Source organism: Odocoileus virginianus, unplaced genomic scaffold (assembly GCF_023699985.2).
Source record: "Odocoileus virginianus isolate 20LAN1187 ecotype Illinois unplaced genomic scaffold, Ovbor_1.2 Unplaced_Scaffold_14, whole genome shotgun sequence".
NCBI classification, from domain to species: domain Eukaryota; kingdom Metazoa; phylum Chordata; class Mammalia; order Artiodactyla; family Cervidae; genus Odocoileus; species Odocoileus virginianus.
In genome coordinates this window covers 1,441,007-1,456,467 of record NW_027224276.1, presented here as the reverse complement: position 1 = coordinate 1,456,467, position 15,461 = coordinate 1,441,007, and the positions used below count along the sequence as shown (strand labels likewise).

Genomic DNA, 15,461 nt, shown 5'->3' with positions numbered 1-15,461 from the left:
AGCTCAGTTGGTAAAGAATCTGCCTGCAATGCAGGAGACCCCAGTTCGATTCCTGGATCGGGAAGATCCCCTGGAGAAGGGAAAGGCTACCCCAGTATTCTGGCCTGGAGAATTCCATGGACTGTATAGTCCATGGGGTCACAAAGAGTCGGACACGACTGAGCAACTTTCACTTTCCAGTTACTGCTCAGAACAACCCAAGCTGGTAATTATCATCCATTCTTACAAGTGAAAAAAAATAAACTTCCCTCCTTTCTCAAACTTGACATTCTAGCAGAAACAGGGAACTATTCATGGTTTCCTGTACATTCTGTATGCTAATTCACATACTTCACCCTGACCCCCTCTACTTGAGGGCTAGCACCTCCTTGAGGAAACCATCTTTAGCAGCCCCCACCCAAACTCCAGGATGGGATAGGTTTCCTGGGCTCCTCAGCCCCATTTTCCCTCTGTCACAGCACTGATTCCCCTGTATTGTCCATGTCTGCCCCCATGAGCTCCTTCCTTGATGGTAGGGTCTGCTCTGAGGCCCAGGCTCCTAGCACAGGGTCTGGAAAGTATTAATAACTGTTGAATAAGTAAACTCAGGTTATATGACTTGCCTAAGGTCACATAAGTGGTAAGTGAAGGAGCAAGGTCAAACTCAGATCTTTCCAACTCCAAAACATCTGCTCTTTACCACTCCAATTGCTTTTGGTTGGCCTGCCTAACCCAACATCTTTCTTTCCCCCTGCCCCCACCACCTTCCCTACCCAAGGACTGAGGAAGAGAAGAAAGACTGGGTCCAGGTAACATCTAAGAAGGCTTTGTGGTAGGGGGCTGGAAGAGTATTAACAGGTCTTCTGGGGGTGGTGGGCTCTCCCCTGATATTCACATCTGACCATAATGGGCCTGGACATCTGCCTTCCAATAAATTTTACCATCCCCATTTTACAGATAAGCAAACTGAGGTCCAGAGGATAAGCAGAAACTACCCAGTTCTTTAGAAAGCTGGCTCCTCTGAAGGTGTAACCTCAGTGAGTTAAGCCCTGTAAAACATTTAATCCCAGACATTTGCCAGGAAGGCCTGTGGTTTTTCAGCCACTGATCCCCTTCCCCCATTTCACAAATATAAGGACTGAGACCTGGATTTTGGGAAGGGACTTACCCAAGGTCATACGTCTAGCAAGGTATAGAGCTGGGTCTAGAATCCAACTTTTCTGACTCCAAGCTAGTTTATAGGAAAGTGAGGTAAGGGTGGAAATAGATAGTTGTGTTTTGACCTCTTATTTCTTACACCTCTCCCAGGCCATCAACTCTACCCTCCTGAAGCATGAACAGACGCTGGAGACCTTCAAGCTATTAAACTCCACAAACAGGGAAGATGAAGACACACCCCCCAACTCTCCGGTAAGAGTCCACATCCCCTCCTTCTGCACCAGGATCCCCTCCAGGCCTCCAGGTGCCCACCTTACCTTGAGATACTCCTCTCTTCTTCCCAGAGAGGCAGTAGATGACTGCAGAAGCACATGCTTCTGTTGGTAGGGTCATAGAGAAATTATTGGGGAAACCAATGCCTGGAAAGTATTGGTACAAGTGACAGGTCTTCAATAGCACAGTGAAGTAGAGCAGAGCCAGGACTCAAAGGCAGGTCTTCTGAATCTGTCTGTTGCCTACCAGTGATGATCCAAGCCTGGGCGAGGGCTGGATGGACTGGGCTGGGGAGTCTGTCTCTGACTGAAGACCTGGCTCTCTCTCTAGAATGTGGATCTTGGAAAGCGGGCACCTACGCCCATCCGAGAAAAGGAAGTCACCATGTGCATGCGCTGCCAGGAGCCCTTCAATTCCATCACCAAACGCAGGCACCACTGCAAGGCCTGCGGACATGTAAGTGTTGAGAGGAAGGGGCAGAGCTATGGAGCAGACAGGCTGGCAACCCAAAGGCCCACTTCTAAGAGGGCACCCTCTAAGTAGGGGGAGGCTGTGAAGTCCACTGTGGGAGTTGGTACACTGAAGAGGAAGACCCACTGGAATCAGGCTGTTCTTACCCACTTGCCACCCCAGGTGGTTTGTGGGAAGTGCTCCGAGTTCCGGGCTCGCCTTGTCTATGACAACAACCGTTCCAACCGTGTGTGCACTGACTGCTACGTGGCTTTGCATGGGGTACCCGGGAGCAGCCCAGCCTGCAGCCAGCATACACCCCAGCGCCGGAGGTCCATCCTGGAGGTAAGAGCCAGACCCCTCAACTGACCACAGGGGCCCCAGCCACTCACGCAGTGGTGACTAAGGCCTGGGCATTTCTGAAATTGTAATACCATGTGCATGCGCTGAACAAGTGATCCAGGCTTCGCGTGAGTAAAATGAGTACAAAAGTGAGTCAAAGATTAATTTTTATTTAAGTGCTTTAGATGTTTAATCTTCACAGTAACTTATCTATCAATGCTTTTCCTATTCTTGTTTTACAAAGGAGGAAACTGAGGCCCAGGTTACACAGTGAGTGGCAGAGCTGGGATTTTCTTTTAGCTAACAAAATACCTTTTCTTATTACAATGGATATGTGCATTGAAGAAAGTTAGACATCATAACCAAAAATAATAAAAACACCATAGTCCTTTAACCCAGGGCTTCCCTGGTAACTCAGTGGTAAAGAATCCACCTGCCAGTGCAGGAGACACGGGTTCAATCCCTGAGTTGGGAAGATCCCCTGGAGAAGGAAATGGCAACCCACTCCAGTATTCTTCACCTGGGAAATCCCATAGACAGAGGAGCATGGTGGGCTACAGTCCATGGGGTTGCGAAAGAGTCGGACATCACTTAGTGACTATGCTACTACTACAAATTCCTTTAACCCAGAGATTACCACCATTAATGCTTATGCTTCCTATCTTTCTAGATACATGCACATACATAAACTTATGCTTTGTAACTAAATTGAGGTTATTTAACACTTAAAGAAAGCTAACTTCATGCCAGGCATTCTTCTAAGCACTTTACATATAGTAACTAATTTAATCCTCAGAACAGCCCTATATGCTCTCCTTCCAAGTCAGTATATCAGTATTTCCTTCTAGGGCTGGGATTCTGAGCCTGACTGCCTTACACACCCACCCCCTTAACCACAATGCTAAGTTGCTTCTCGCTGAGTGTAGGGAATGCATGTGATGGAAGATTGAAAAAAAGATGAAGTGTAAATACATAAATGACTTGAGGAATAAATGGACTGATGGAAGAATGCCTGACTGACATTTAGGGGCCCCCACTGAGAGTTACACACCCCTCCCACCAAGACTTAGAGGCAGTAGCCATGGCCCGAATCCCGCAGATAAGCCTGGCTTTGAATTTCAAATCTCACTGGGTTGCTGCTGCTGCTAAGTCGCTTCAGTCATGTCTGACTCTGTGCGACCCCATAGACAGCAGCCCACCAGGCTCCGCCGTCCCTGGGATTCTCCAGGCAAGAACACTGGAGTGGGTTGCCATTTCCTTCTCCAATGCATGAAAGGAAAAGTGAAAGTGAAGTCGCTCAGTCATGTCCGACTCTTAGCGACCCCATGGACTGCAGCCTACCAGGCTCCTCCATCCATGGGATTTTCCAGGCGAGAGTACTGGAGTGGGTTGCCATTGCCTTCTCCCTCACTGGGTTGACAGTGGGCAAATCACTCCTGCCACCTGAGCTTCAGGATCCTCCTGAGACATGTGAATAGCAATCCCTATGCTGAGGGGGTGCTGGAGCCAAGGTAGGCCTCCTATCAATATTGATACCCCTCATGTCTCTGGTCACAGAAACAGGCCTCAGTGGCTGCGGAGAACAGTGTCATATGCAGCTTCCTACACTACATGGAGAAGGGCGGAAAAGGCTGGCACAAGGCATGGTTTGTGGTCCCTGAGAATGAACCCTTGGTGCTGTACATCTACGGAGCTCCTCAGGTATGCATCCTACTCCTGGTCCTTTCAGCCACCTGGCAAAGCCAGGCTACTCTCCTTTCCTCTCAGTCCTTCACCTCTCCTTGGCCTTGGAGGATAGTGTGAACCTAAGGGGAAATCAGAAGCCCCCACCCTTATGAGACAAAGACTGGCTCGAGACAAGGAGTGATTATGGATCAACGTACATAAGGCTAAGTGGGGTGAGTTATAGGGGAAGGAAGCTGAAGTGGAGATGAGATACTGCTTAATCCAATTTGGAGTGGGCAAGATGGAGAAGAGGGCGACAGCCCAAAGGCCTGAAAACATTATATGCTCAAGACTAGCCTAGCTGGCTTGGGGTGTGGAAGGAAAAGAGGTATCTGAACCAGCCTGCAGTTCTATCCCCAGTTCAGACATTTTCCTATTGCTCAGTTAAACCACATAAGGTTCTTGAGCAGGGAAAGAAAAAAAGGGGTTTAGAAGATGCAAAACCAGTGAGAGGCCCAACCCCAAGGTGACCCTAGCTCTGTCCCTATTCTCCAGGATGTGAAAGCGCAGCGCAGCCTGCCCCTCATTGGCTTTGAGGTGGGGCCTCCTGAGGCTGGGGAGCGGCCCGACAGAAGGCATGTCTTCAAGATCACCCAGAGCCACCTGAGCTGGTACTTCAGTCCTGAGACAGAGGAGCTACAGCGGCGCTGGATGGCTGTGCTTGGCCGGGCAGGCCGTGGGGACACGTTCTGCCCAGGGCCCACACTGTCTGAGGACAGGGAGATGGAGGAGGTGCCAGTGGCAGCTTCAGCAGCCACTGCTGAACCCTCCGAAGCCCCTCAGACCCGAGATAAGACCTAGAGGGTTTGTGGGTAACTGGGACCCTCTGCCCCACACTCTAGCTGCCCATGTCCAATTAAGGGCCCCAGCCCCCACCCTCCCAGCTCAGTCAATACTTGAACTCCCATCATGGGCACTTTCAATCCTGAATGCTGGGTCTCGGGTTTTTTTAATTCATCTTTTCACAAAACCTGGGCTTTTAAAAAATATTCGTACAGTGTGGTTAATTTTTTTTAAACCCTGTCCCCCAGGGAGGGTGGGGGCTGTTGCTAGACCTGCCTGAATTAGGCCATTTTCCCCCTACCCCTCAATACCCTACAGATCCTGCCTCCACCCAATTCCCTCCAAAGCACCAGAGGCAGGAGATCTGGATTCAAGTGCCAGCTCTGCCACAGACCCCATGGCTCTGGCCCACCCCTGCCCTTTCAACCAGTGTCTTCACATGTATGATGCTATGTGGGGTGGTGACCAGACCCCTCCTGCCTCTCCCATGGCTTACAGCTTCTACCTGGCCCCCAGGGCTACCCAGTATTTTATCGTCTAGACCCATGGCAGGGCCACTGGGCAGGACAGGGGAACACGGGGGAGGACAAAGAATACTCTGTTTTGTTTTTTAAAGAAAAATACAGTTTATTTCAAGCTTACGGAAACTTTCAGAGCGTGGCTGTGCTCCATTTGTGCATCTGTTTGTCCAAAGTACCAGGTTGTTAGGATAGGCCCAGAAACTGCTCCCTTGTTGAGCTCTGAAGCTCAGCTCCCAGAAGGATGCTTCCAAGACTACTCACAGGTCAAGCCACAAATTAAACAATAAGGTATTATTTATTGAGGTGACTTCGATGGGATGAGGTGTTTGGAAAGAGGTTGGAGGAGACAGAAAACAAAGCTCAGGTCCCCTGAGCTCACTGCCTAGACAAGGTCTTAGACATCCTGAAGGAACCTAGGGCTGGACCCTGGGCTGCAGGAAGGAAACATCCCTGGGAGGTTCGGGAGCACAGAGTTGCTCTATGTGGGGGCAGGGGAGGGAGAGGTACCACAGCTACTTTCATTCCTATCTTCAACTAATCTCTCTTCTATTTGCAAGCTCATCTCACCACTCCTTACCCAGCAGAAATATTGGTTCTCCTGCTGGCTCTCTCCCTTCACACATTCACCTGCCTACTATCAACCAGCGTTTAGCTTCTCCTCCAGTCATTCCCACACCCACTCATCCCTCCCTCTTCACATTGGTTGCACCCAAGAGGCACTTTGCTGGGAAATCAGGCCTCATCATTCAGACCACCCCAAGTCCAAGAACACTTGGGCTCTTCTTCCCCTGGAAGAAGCTGGACAAGGGAATGGGGAGAGGGTGGATATGGGATAACCAGTCCACAGGTCTGCAACCCTCCAACAAAAACCCTACAAACAAATCCCAAACAACTAGCATACAAGAACCCAGACCATTTCCAACCCCGTTCATTTCTTTCTCCGGACAATGGTCCAGCCATCCTCCACTATATCCTCTTCCTTAATAGTCTGGGAGTCTGGACCAGAGGGTTCAGGCTGGGGGCAGACCCCATCTGTAGCTGCCCCATCATTCGTAGCTGCAACCTAGAGGAGAAATACAAGAGAGAGCTAAATAAACCCCCAGCTATGGCCAATGGAGACCCAGCTCTCCTAGCTTTGCCAGGACTGGCTGTGTGACCTTGGGAAAATTTCCTGCCCTTTATGAATAATACAACAACCACCACCCCCATAACTTCCCAGTGAAATTAGCTGATCTCCCATAAGACTGAAAATATCTACATCTCCACACCCAAGAGTTGCACCCCTTTCACCTCCATCTGCTCCATGCTGTTTGCATCATTGTCCTCATCAGTCTCTCCGGCTGTCGTCAGTGCAGTGGCTCTGACCTTGCACTTTCTTTGGGTGATGAGAGTGGCCATCTCCTTCAGAGCAGCCCTATCACCCCTCTGGAAGTGGTGGAACATGGTCTGCAGCTGCTGGCTCACCTACCAAGAAAACATTCAACCAACTTCGATTTTCTAGAGAACCTACAATACAACCAACTCATGTTTGCAGCAAGAGTGGGGAGGGGTCTGGAATTTTCCAGAAGAGAATGGTGATCTTTCCTCCCCCAAGAAGTTCACTAATGCAGCAACCACATATGAAGGGCTCATTAAGGGCCTGAAGTGTTGAAGGAGGCCCTCCTAGCACGGAAGGCACTAGAACTGGGTTTGAAAGACAGAAGACGTAAAAAGGGAAGGCAATCCTAGCAGGAGTAGTGATGTTAACCAGAACATTTGGAAATGTACCTGCCTGGTTGTGCCCCTGAGATGAAGGTGACAAACAGACCTGACTGAGAATGATACATGGAGAGAAATAATACAGGTAGGATTTGAAAGGCCTGGGAAGACTAGACTTTCCTTTAGGCAACAGGGGGTCAGAGCAAGTTCTTGCACAGGACTCAAGAAAAGAATGGTTACAACCAAAAGTGTTCATCTAAAACAGACAGGAGAACAAAGGCTGCAGGCAGGAAGATGGTAGTTGTATCCATGACATGCTCACCTGGGGCAGACTCCCATCCTCCACAACTGTATCAAACTCGTTCATCATTAGCTCCCCGAGGAAGTCCTCCACCTCATCTAGCTCCAAGTCAGCTGAGTATGAAAGGATAAAGTCCTCTGGTCAAAGACCAGCCAACTTCATCACCCTTGCCCACTACTCTTAAGTACCTACTTGGTGGATCCACATCTGATTGGTGGGTAAAGATTTAATGAGCCTTTTATTTGCTAAAGTGTTCTACATTCCAGGTTTTAACATGATTTTTAAAAAGAAAAAGAAACAAACATTAAATACCTAATTTCCAATTTCCTGCATTCTTCCAAGTCCTCTATTCCTGCAGCATTCCATCCACACTCACCTTCTTTTCAGCTGGCCTATTTTAACCAGCCTCCTCTCCACGTGACCTTGAGCATGTGAGTTACTCATCTCCAAGCCTGTTTTCTCTTCTGCAAAGTGAGGTTAATGGTAACCTCCTTGAAGGTCTGTTATGAGAAGTCACCCAAACAATGCCTAGCACAGGGCATTGTTTGTCTGGAATAACGGAAATCCATGTTCATTTCCATTACTCAAGGGCTGAAGTTTTTGAATTGTAAAGACTTCACAACTGTGGTTCCACCGACACAGGAGGCCACAGACCAATGGGATAGGTAAGAAGAAATGGATGTTCAGTACTTGCCATGATGAAATCATCACAGCCTTGACCTCAATGTCCTATTGTATGACTTCAGCTGAGACTTCCTCTCTCAGCTTCAGTTACCTTATGGGCCCATGCTCTACTTTTTCTGAATTAGAAAATAACTCAAGAAAGTCTTCCACAAAGCTCCTTGCTTTCTCTTCCCTCTGGGAGAACTCATTCACCCCCTTCACTTTCCCTACCATTCTAATGCCCCCCAAATCAGTCTCCAACCCAGGCTGGAGCCTGTTCCACAGGTGCTTCAGACCCTCCATATCCAAAGCCAGATTCATCATCTTACCCTCCAAACCTAATTTTCATTCTCCAGTGTCCTTCTAGTCCATGAAAGGCAACTAAGCCACCCAGTGACTCAAACTAGAAATGTGCCCCATTTTCCCTCCCCATCTTCAGTCAAACAATTTCCTTAGAGCCATCCCTTCTTTCCCATGACTAATGTCCTAGTTCTGGCCTCATCATTTTCTAGACAGAAACAGCCCTCTCCTTAGTCTTTCCCTCTAAAGTCCATGCTCCACACTGACTACTTTCTTAACTTTCTAACCAGAAAACCCCATCCTATTAGATCCTGCTCATGAATTTTTAATCACCTAACTGCAGTGTTTCATATTCTGCTTTTGAAAAATAACTGGCCTCCTGGATTTTAAGGGAAATTATTCAAAGAAAACTAAAGGGAAACAAAGGTAAACAGGTTTCTTTTCAGTGGTTCTTGTCCTTATCCAAGCCTTTACTATGTTAATGATTACTGTGACTCTTAAGAGCTGAAGAAAAGAGCTTTCCTTATATAATTTGACTGGAGAAGTTTTTTCTTCACTGAACATCTGATAGAACTAGTCTTCCAAAGCATGCATTCTGGCAAACGCTGGCCTAAAGTACAAAAATCAAAGGCACATAAGGCCTTCCATGTCTCACTCTTTTTCCAGGGGCCTCCCCATCTCCCATCTTCATTCTCCACCACTCCTCCCTTCCACATACCCACAAGCACACACACACACATCCCTACTCTAACACTGAGCTCCCTGCCACTTTCCAAATATAACGCATAATCTCCTCATACCACAGGACTTATTTCTGAGTGTTGCTCTCTGCCTCCCCTCCTTGTTAACTCCTTCTCATCCTGTAAGATTCAGCCCAATCACCACCACTCCCTAAAGATTTCCGAAAGACTCCTTTTCCTCCAGCTCACATTACCCAAGCATCCTGAGCTCCTCATTATTAGAACACCTATCACCCTGTCTGCAAATGCCTATTGACTTATCTGGATCTCTCACTAGATGGTAAATTTTCTTGAGAGAAAGGACTCCGCCTAATGTCACCTCCAAGACTAAAAAACTAAATGAAGAAATCTGTAAAAAACCTTATTTTGTAAAAGACTCCCTGTAGGACCCTTTGTTCTTATATGACCCTCAAGGCACATCTAAGATGTAGATCTCTGCTGTCCAAATAGTCAAATGTGGTTACTGAGCACTTAAAATGTGGCTAGGCAAAAAAACAATGAGACGTGCTAACGCTGCAAAATACCCACCAGATTTTGAAAATTTAATACTAAAAAAGGATGTAAAACATCTCATTAATAGCGTTTTATACTGACTACATGTTGAAATATTTTGGATCTATTGAGGTGGGCAGTTCATTTCATCCGCTTCTTTTTACTTTATTAACGTGGCGGCTGAAAAATTTTAAATTACATGATGCGACTAACATGTTTCTATAGGGTCGCGCTGGTAGATACTTTTACATCCATTTTACAAATTAGGAAACTGAGTACCGAGGCGGGGCGATAATCCTTGTCCAGCATGATACCTTGAGTCAATGGCACGGCCCATGAGGCATTCGAACTCAGGATTCTGACTTCAAAGCCTGCGTTCATTCCACCTCGCCCTCAGGTACCAACCGACAATTGCTCAAGAAATGTTGTGAAGTAATTAGCCTCCAACTAATAAAAATAAATGAAAAAAAAAAAAAAAAAGAAGTGCGGACTCACTAGAATCGGCGGCCTCCTCCTCCTCACGCCCCCACAGAGACAAGTCCCAGAGCCTTACATTCACTCACCGTTGCGGAAGAAATACTCCTCCACTGCACCCCCGAGCCACTCAGCCTTCTCTTGGCTGTGCACACCTCCAAAGCCGTTCTCCACAGCGATCTGCGAATACAGACCCAAGCCCATCACGTCAGTCCGGCAGCCCGCCTGCAGTGGCGCAGAATTCCCCTTTTTATGTCGCCCAACCAAGCCTCAGGCGGCTCGCTAAACCAACTCCTCTTCTCTCCCGGTCCCTAATCTTTATCCCAGCCGCGGCTCCGCTCACCTGCAAGGCGGGCCAGGCCTCCAGCGCCGCGCGGACTGCAGCCCCGAAGAGCGCTCGCGAATCTTCACCAGCGTCCGCCATCATCCAGCCGCGGACAACGTGACCCCCAGGCGGGCCAATAACTGCGCAGTACCGCCCAGACAGAAGGAGTCGGAAGCCGAGCTTGAGGATGCAGATTCGCCTTTCCGCTGACCTGATAGCAAGACAAGAGCAATAGAAAAGTCTGTCGAGAAATCGATGACACCAACACAGTTAAGTTAGTGTTAGTCGCTTGGTCGTGCCCGACTCTTCACGACCCCATGGACTGCAGCCCACCAGGCTCCGCTGTCCATGAGATTTTCCAGGCCAAGGATACTGGAGTGGGTTGCCATTTCCTTCACCAACCAACACTGTTACTCACCTGTAATTAAATCTAAGGAAGCCAGGAGTGGAGAACGCCTAGGTCCATGAATTCGGGACACAAGGGTACTGCGGAGAGAAGATGTGGGGAACTTATTAAGGATGTAGATTTCAGGCCCTTGGACAGCAACCTCAGGTAGCAATGCCTACAAATCTGCATTTAATAATGTATTCAGAACACTCCACCCAACAGCAGCAGAATACACATTTTTCTGATGTGCAAGTGGAACGTGTTCAAGGACAGACCATATGCTATGTCCTAAAGCAGCCCTCAATAAGTTTAAAAGGATTAAAACCATACAAAGATTGTTCTTCAACCACAGTGGGGTGAAATTAGAGTTCAATAACAAAAAGACGTTTGTGGAATTCACAAATATGTGTATTTTAACACACTTCTAAATAACAAATGGGTCAAAGAAAAAAATCACAAGGGAAAAGAGAAGACATCTTGAAATAATTTGAAAACTAAGGCACAGCACACCAAAATTTATGAGGTGCAGCTAAAGCAATGCTTAAGTGGAATCTTATAGATATAAACGTCCCTATTAAAAAAGAAGAAAAATCTTAAATGAATAGCCTGATCTGCCACCTTCAGAAACTAGAAAATGAATAGAGTAATCCCAAAGCAAGCAGAAGGAAGGAAATAATAAAATTGGAGAGGAAATAAATGTAACAGAAAGTAGAAAAACAATAGAGAAAATCAGTAAAACCAAAAGTAGTGTCTTTAAGAAAGATCAATAAAATTGACAAAGTTTTAGCTAGACAGACTAAGTAAAAAAAAGAGAAATTTCAAATTACTGAAATCAGGAATGAAAGAGGTGACATCACTCTCAGCTAGTCAAAAAAAGCGCATATATTGTATGGTATCATTTATCTGAAATGTACAGAATAAGCCAATCTATATAGACAGAAAATAGATTGTTGCCTAGGAATAGGGGAAGGGGGGAAATGGGGCCTGACTCCTAAGGAGTATAGGGTTTCTTTTAGTGGAAATGAAAATGTTTTGAAATTAGATGTGGTGACAGCTGCTGTTAGGGCCTGAGTTCTGTCCTCCCCGCCCACCCTCCTCCATTGGTATGTTCAAGCCCTACCCCCGAGAATGTGACTTTATCTGGAGGCAGAGTCTTTAAAGAGATAATTAAGGTAAAATGAGGTCATACAGTGAACCCTAGTCCAATATGATTGGTGACCTTAAAAGAAGAGAAGATTATGGCCCAGCAGTTAGGATTCCAAGCTTCTACTGCAGGAGATGCAGGTTTTGATCCCTAGTTGGGGAACTAAGATCCCGCATGATGTGTGGTGTGGCCAAAAAAAGAAAAGAGGAGATTCAGAGAGAGACACCAGATGCATGCACAGAGAGATGACCATGTGAACACACATCTGCAAGCCAAGGAAAATGGCCTCATAAGAAACCAAACCTAGCAACACCTTGATCTTGAACCTCTAGCTTCTAGAACTTTGAGAAAATAAAGTTTTGTTGTTAAAACCACCAGTCTGGAGTATTTTTCTTATGGCAGCCCTAGCAAACAAATATAGTTGCACAACTCTGAAAATATACTAAAAACCATTTAATTGTACTTTTTAAATGGGTGAAGTTTATAGTATATAAATAATATCTCAATAAAATTGTTTTTAGAAAAGTGTTATAGGTGATCCCCTCTCACAGCAAAGGATGCAAACTTTGGGCTAGACTAGGTTAGCAAACAGTACTGATGCTTCTGTGTCTGGTCCTGTGCTGGGTGCTGCTGTGTCACAGGGTTTGGTCAGATGCTCAAGGAGCTTACAGTCTGGCGTGCAAGATTGTCAGGACCATAGACTATGATCAGTGCTCAGGGTGAATGCAGATTTTGAAAGGCCTGAGGTTGACAGAATTTTGAAAGCTGTCTTTAAGAAAAATAGTACAAATTTAAGTGAAAGCAATTTAGATTTATCAAAGAAATTTTAGAATTTACAAATTCCAATTTAAAAAACTGAAAAGTGCCACAAAACATCCTCAAAACTGGAAAAATAAAATCTTTTTATTAATTTCCTAACTCATCTCTCTACTAATGTTTCCTTTTTTTCTTTTTTGGGTGCACTTTGATATCCTTCTGTAAGCAAAGAACAATTATTTTATAATAACGTTTTCAAGAGAGAATAAAAAGAATTCAATTTAATTAAATTCCATTTAATTGATCAAAATATTGTGTTATTGGTAGTTTAGGAAAATTTCAACTTCACAGTTCATTATTAGTAATACAAAATTTGAGACTGTTATATTTGGGAAAACTTCTATATAGTTTTTTTTTTACATGTGAGGTGTAAAATTCCATTATATTTTGATTGTTGTTGTACAGTGACAAGTCTTAAGTACTTCTCAAATTTACAGTGCTCAACAACCAAGGACTTGAATGTGGTCTTTGCAAGTGTGAGGAGAAGAGGCTTTAATTTTATTAGTTCTATGATAAGTCCATCTCTGTGCAATGCTAGAGGAGAAAGGAGCACGGGGGCCCATGTGAGTCCAGCAGAGGGGGTTCCTGATCCAGCCTTGGGGATTATAGTAAGCCTCTGAGAGATAATACCTCAAAGTTTGAGTGGAATTTTGCCAGGTGATAAAGTTTGTGTAGATGAGGATAGGAGTGTGTTTCTAAAAGAAACAGCCTTTAATGCTGAGGAAACTATACAAAAAAACAGAAGCAGAAAATAATGTGATGTGTGATGATAATCATGAGCACTCCCAGCCTGATCATCTCAGGAGGCATCAACTCCTACAGGGCTCTAGAGACCCATTCCTGCAGACTCACCAATTTAAACTGACTTCAAAGAGGCCCAAACGGAGAAACTGAGGTTAAGCACTTCTGAGTGACTTCCTACTTACGAGTGACTTCCCAGAGCCTCAAACGTACATATAGTAGGTAAGATTCTAGTCACCAGTTGCAGTGTATGTGTCTTGGGTTTTCCCACATCACCAAGTAATTCTCCAACACCAGCTGGGTGTCCTACAATTCAACTCAATTCTGATACTGAAGAGGAAAAGTTAAAATTTTACATAACCTCCTGCTCATTCTGCCTCTGTAACTCAGCTTGCTCCTTGCAAAGTCTGGATCATGTAGGTCACGTAGTCTCAGAAAGTGGGGACTTACAATACTAGGAACTGGAGTTTATCTCACTCACCCTTGTCCTGCTCTTTGCAATTGCCCAGCCCCTGCAAACCTGCTTAATCATGCCTGTCCATGTAAAGGTCAGGCATCCCCCTCCCCATCTTGACTGTTGTTCCCATGTGTGCAAACCCCTTAGTTTAAACCAGCCTATTAGCAGCTAGTGTTGCCCACTATAGTAGGTCTATAAAAACTCTGTAACCCCTTTGTTTGGGGCTCAGAGCTTAGAGTGTTAACTCCTCTGGGCTCACTGCCAGCATAATAAACCTGAGTTCTCCAACTCTCCAAGTGTGGCGCTTGGTTTCTCAATTACTGGTTTCTGCAACAATACTATCAACCTGGAAAGAGAGAAAGTGAAAATAGCTCAGTTGTGTCCGATTCTATGTGACCCCATGGACTGTAGCTCACCAGGCTGCTCTGTCCATGGGATTTCCCAGACAAAAATACTAGAGTGGGTAACCATTCCCTTCTCCAGGGGAATCTTCCTGACTCAGGGATCAAACCCAGGTCTCCCACAGGCAGATTCTTTACTGTCTGAGCCACCAGGGAAGCCTGGAGATAATGCCAGATCACAGACGATCCCACAGGTTAAGGGCTCAGTCACCTGATTGCCTCTCTCCTCACCCTCTCCACCACCCCTGCCCTTCAACTACAGACACTGATTCCCAAGTTCAGGTTGTCACCTGTGCTTCTGACCCACAGGCCCAGGCCCACAGATCAGAGTCCCAGTGACCCTCACCTCACTAGACTGTTTCACAGAACTCAAAGAAACATTTTACTTACTAGATTATTGGTTTATTATAAAAGGATATAACTCAGGAACAGCCAAATGGAAGAGAACAAGGAGATTCCAAGCTCTCTGAGCATGACACTCTCTTGGAATCTTCACGTGTTCATCAACCCAGAAGCCCTCAGAACCTTTTCCTTTGGGGTTTTATGGAGGTTCCAGCATAGTGTACAATTGATTAGATGATTGGTCATTGGTAACTGAACTCAAACTCCAGCCTCTCTCCCCTCCTTGAGGTAGAGGGGAGGGACTGAAAGTGCCAACCCTAATCATGTGGTTGGCTCCACAAAAAAGTCACTTCATTAACATAACAAAAGAGGCCTTTTATCACTCTCTTCTCAGAGGAAATTCCAAAGGTTTTAGGAACTCTGTGTTAGGAATGGTTTGAGCAAGCTCCGGGAGTTGAGGATGGACAGGGAAGCCTGGTGCGCTGCAGTCATGGGGTCGCAGAGAGACTGAACTGAAGACTCAATGTTGTTGCTCAGTCATTCAGTCATGTCCAACTCTTTGGGACCCCATGGACTGCAGTACGCCAGGCTTCCCTGTCCTTCACCATCTCCTGGAGTTTGTTCAAACTTCATCCATTGAGTCAGTGACAGCATCCAACCATTTCAGCCTCTGTCACCTCCACCTGCTGCCCTCAATCTTTCCCAGCATCAGGGTCTTTTCCAGTGAGTCAGCTCTTCCCACCAGGTGGCCAAAGTATTGGAGCTTCAACATGGGCATCAGTCCTTCCAATGAATATTCAGGGTTGATTTCCTTTAGGATTGACTTGCTTGACCTTCTTGCTGTCCAAGGGACTCTCCAATATACATTTTTATTATAAATCACAATATCACAATAGATCCACTAGAAATTCCTATACAGGGAGCCCAATTTTGGCTCCAACAAACCAA

General features: G+C 46.0%; 2 protein-coding genes across 3 annotated transcripts in view; one reads left to right on the top strand and one right to left on the bottom strand.

Annotated features, from left to right (window-relative positions):
- FGD1 (FYVE, RhoGEF and PH domain containing 1) overlaps positions 1-5,357 on the top strand; it is a 37,830-nt gene extending 32,473 nt beyond the window's left edge. For both annotated transcript variants that reach the window (XM_020905045.2, XM_020905044.2), the window contains exons 13-18: positions 758-788; positions 1,288-1,389; positions 1,741-1,866; positions 2,044-2,205; positions 3,760-3,903; positions 4,423-5,357. In XM_020905045.2, coding sequence (XP_020760704.2) covers positions 758-788; positions 1,288-1,389; positions 1,741-1,866; positions 2,044-2,205; positions 3,760-3,903; positions 4,423-4,728 — 871 coding nt within the window. In that variant the 3' untranslated portion in view covers positions 4,729-5,357. The remainder of the gene's footprint in view (positions 1-757; positions 789-1,287; positions 1,390-1,740; positions 1,867-2,043; positions 2,206-3,759; positions 3,904-4,422) is intronic.
- Positions 5,312-10,352, bottom strand: TSR2 (TSR2 ribosome maturation factor). The gene is made up of 5 exons (XM_020905049.2): positions 10,243-10,352; positions 9,989-10,079; positions 7,252-7,343; positions 6,522-6,695; positions 5,312-6,294 (listed from the first exon to the last, which is right to left on the bottom strand). Exons 1-5 carry the CDS (start codon positions 10,324-10,326, stop codon positions 6,160-6,162), a joined length of 576 nt encoding a protein of 191 aa, XP_020760708.1. The 5' UTR covers positions 10,327-10,352; the 3' UTR covers positions 5,312-6,159.
- Positions 10,353-15,461: the final 5,109 nt, after the last annotated feature.

Bases quoted from the DNA above. Each gene is read 5' to 3' on its own strand.
- TSR2 (XM_020905049.2), bottom strand. From the start codon at position 10,326: ATGATGGCGGACGCTGGTGAAGATTCGCGAGCGCTCTTCGGGGCTGCA. The intron at 7,344-9,988 runs GTGAGTGAATGT...TTTCATACTCAG, and splicing joins GGAGTATTTCTTCCGCAACG to CTGACTTGGAGCTAGATGAG. The intron at 6,295-6,521 runs GTGAAAGGGGTG...TTTCTCCTCTAG, and splicing joins ACAGCATGGAGCAGATGGAG to GTTGCAGCTACGAATGATGG.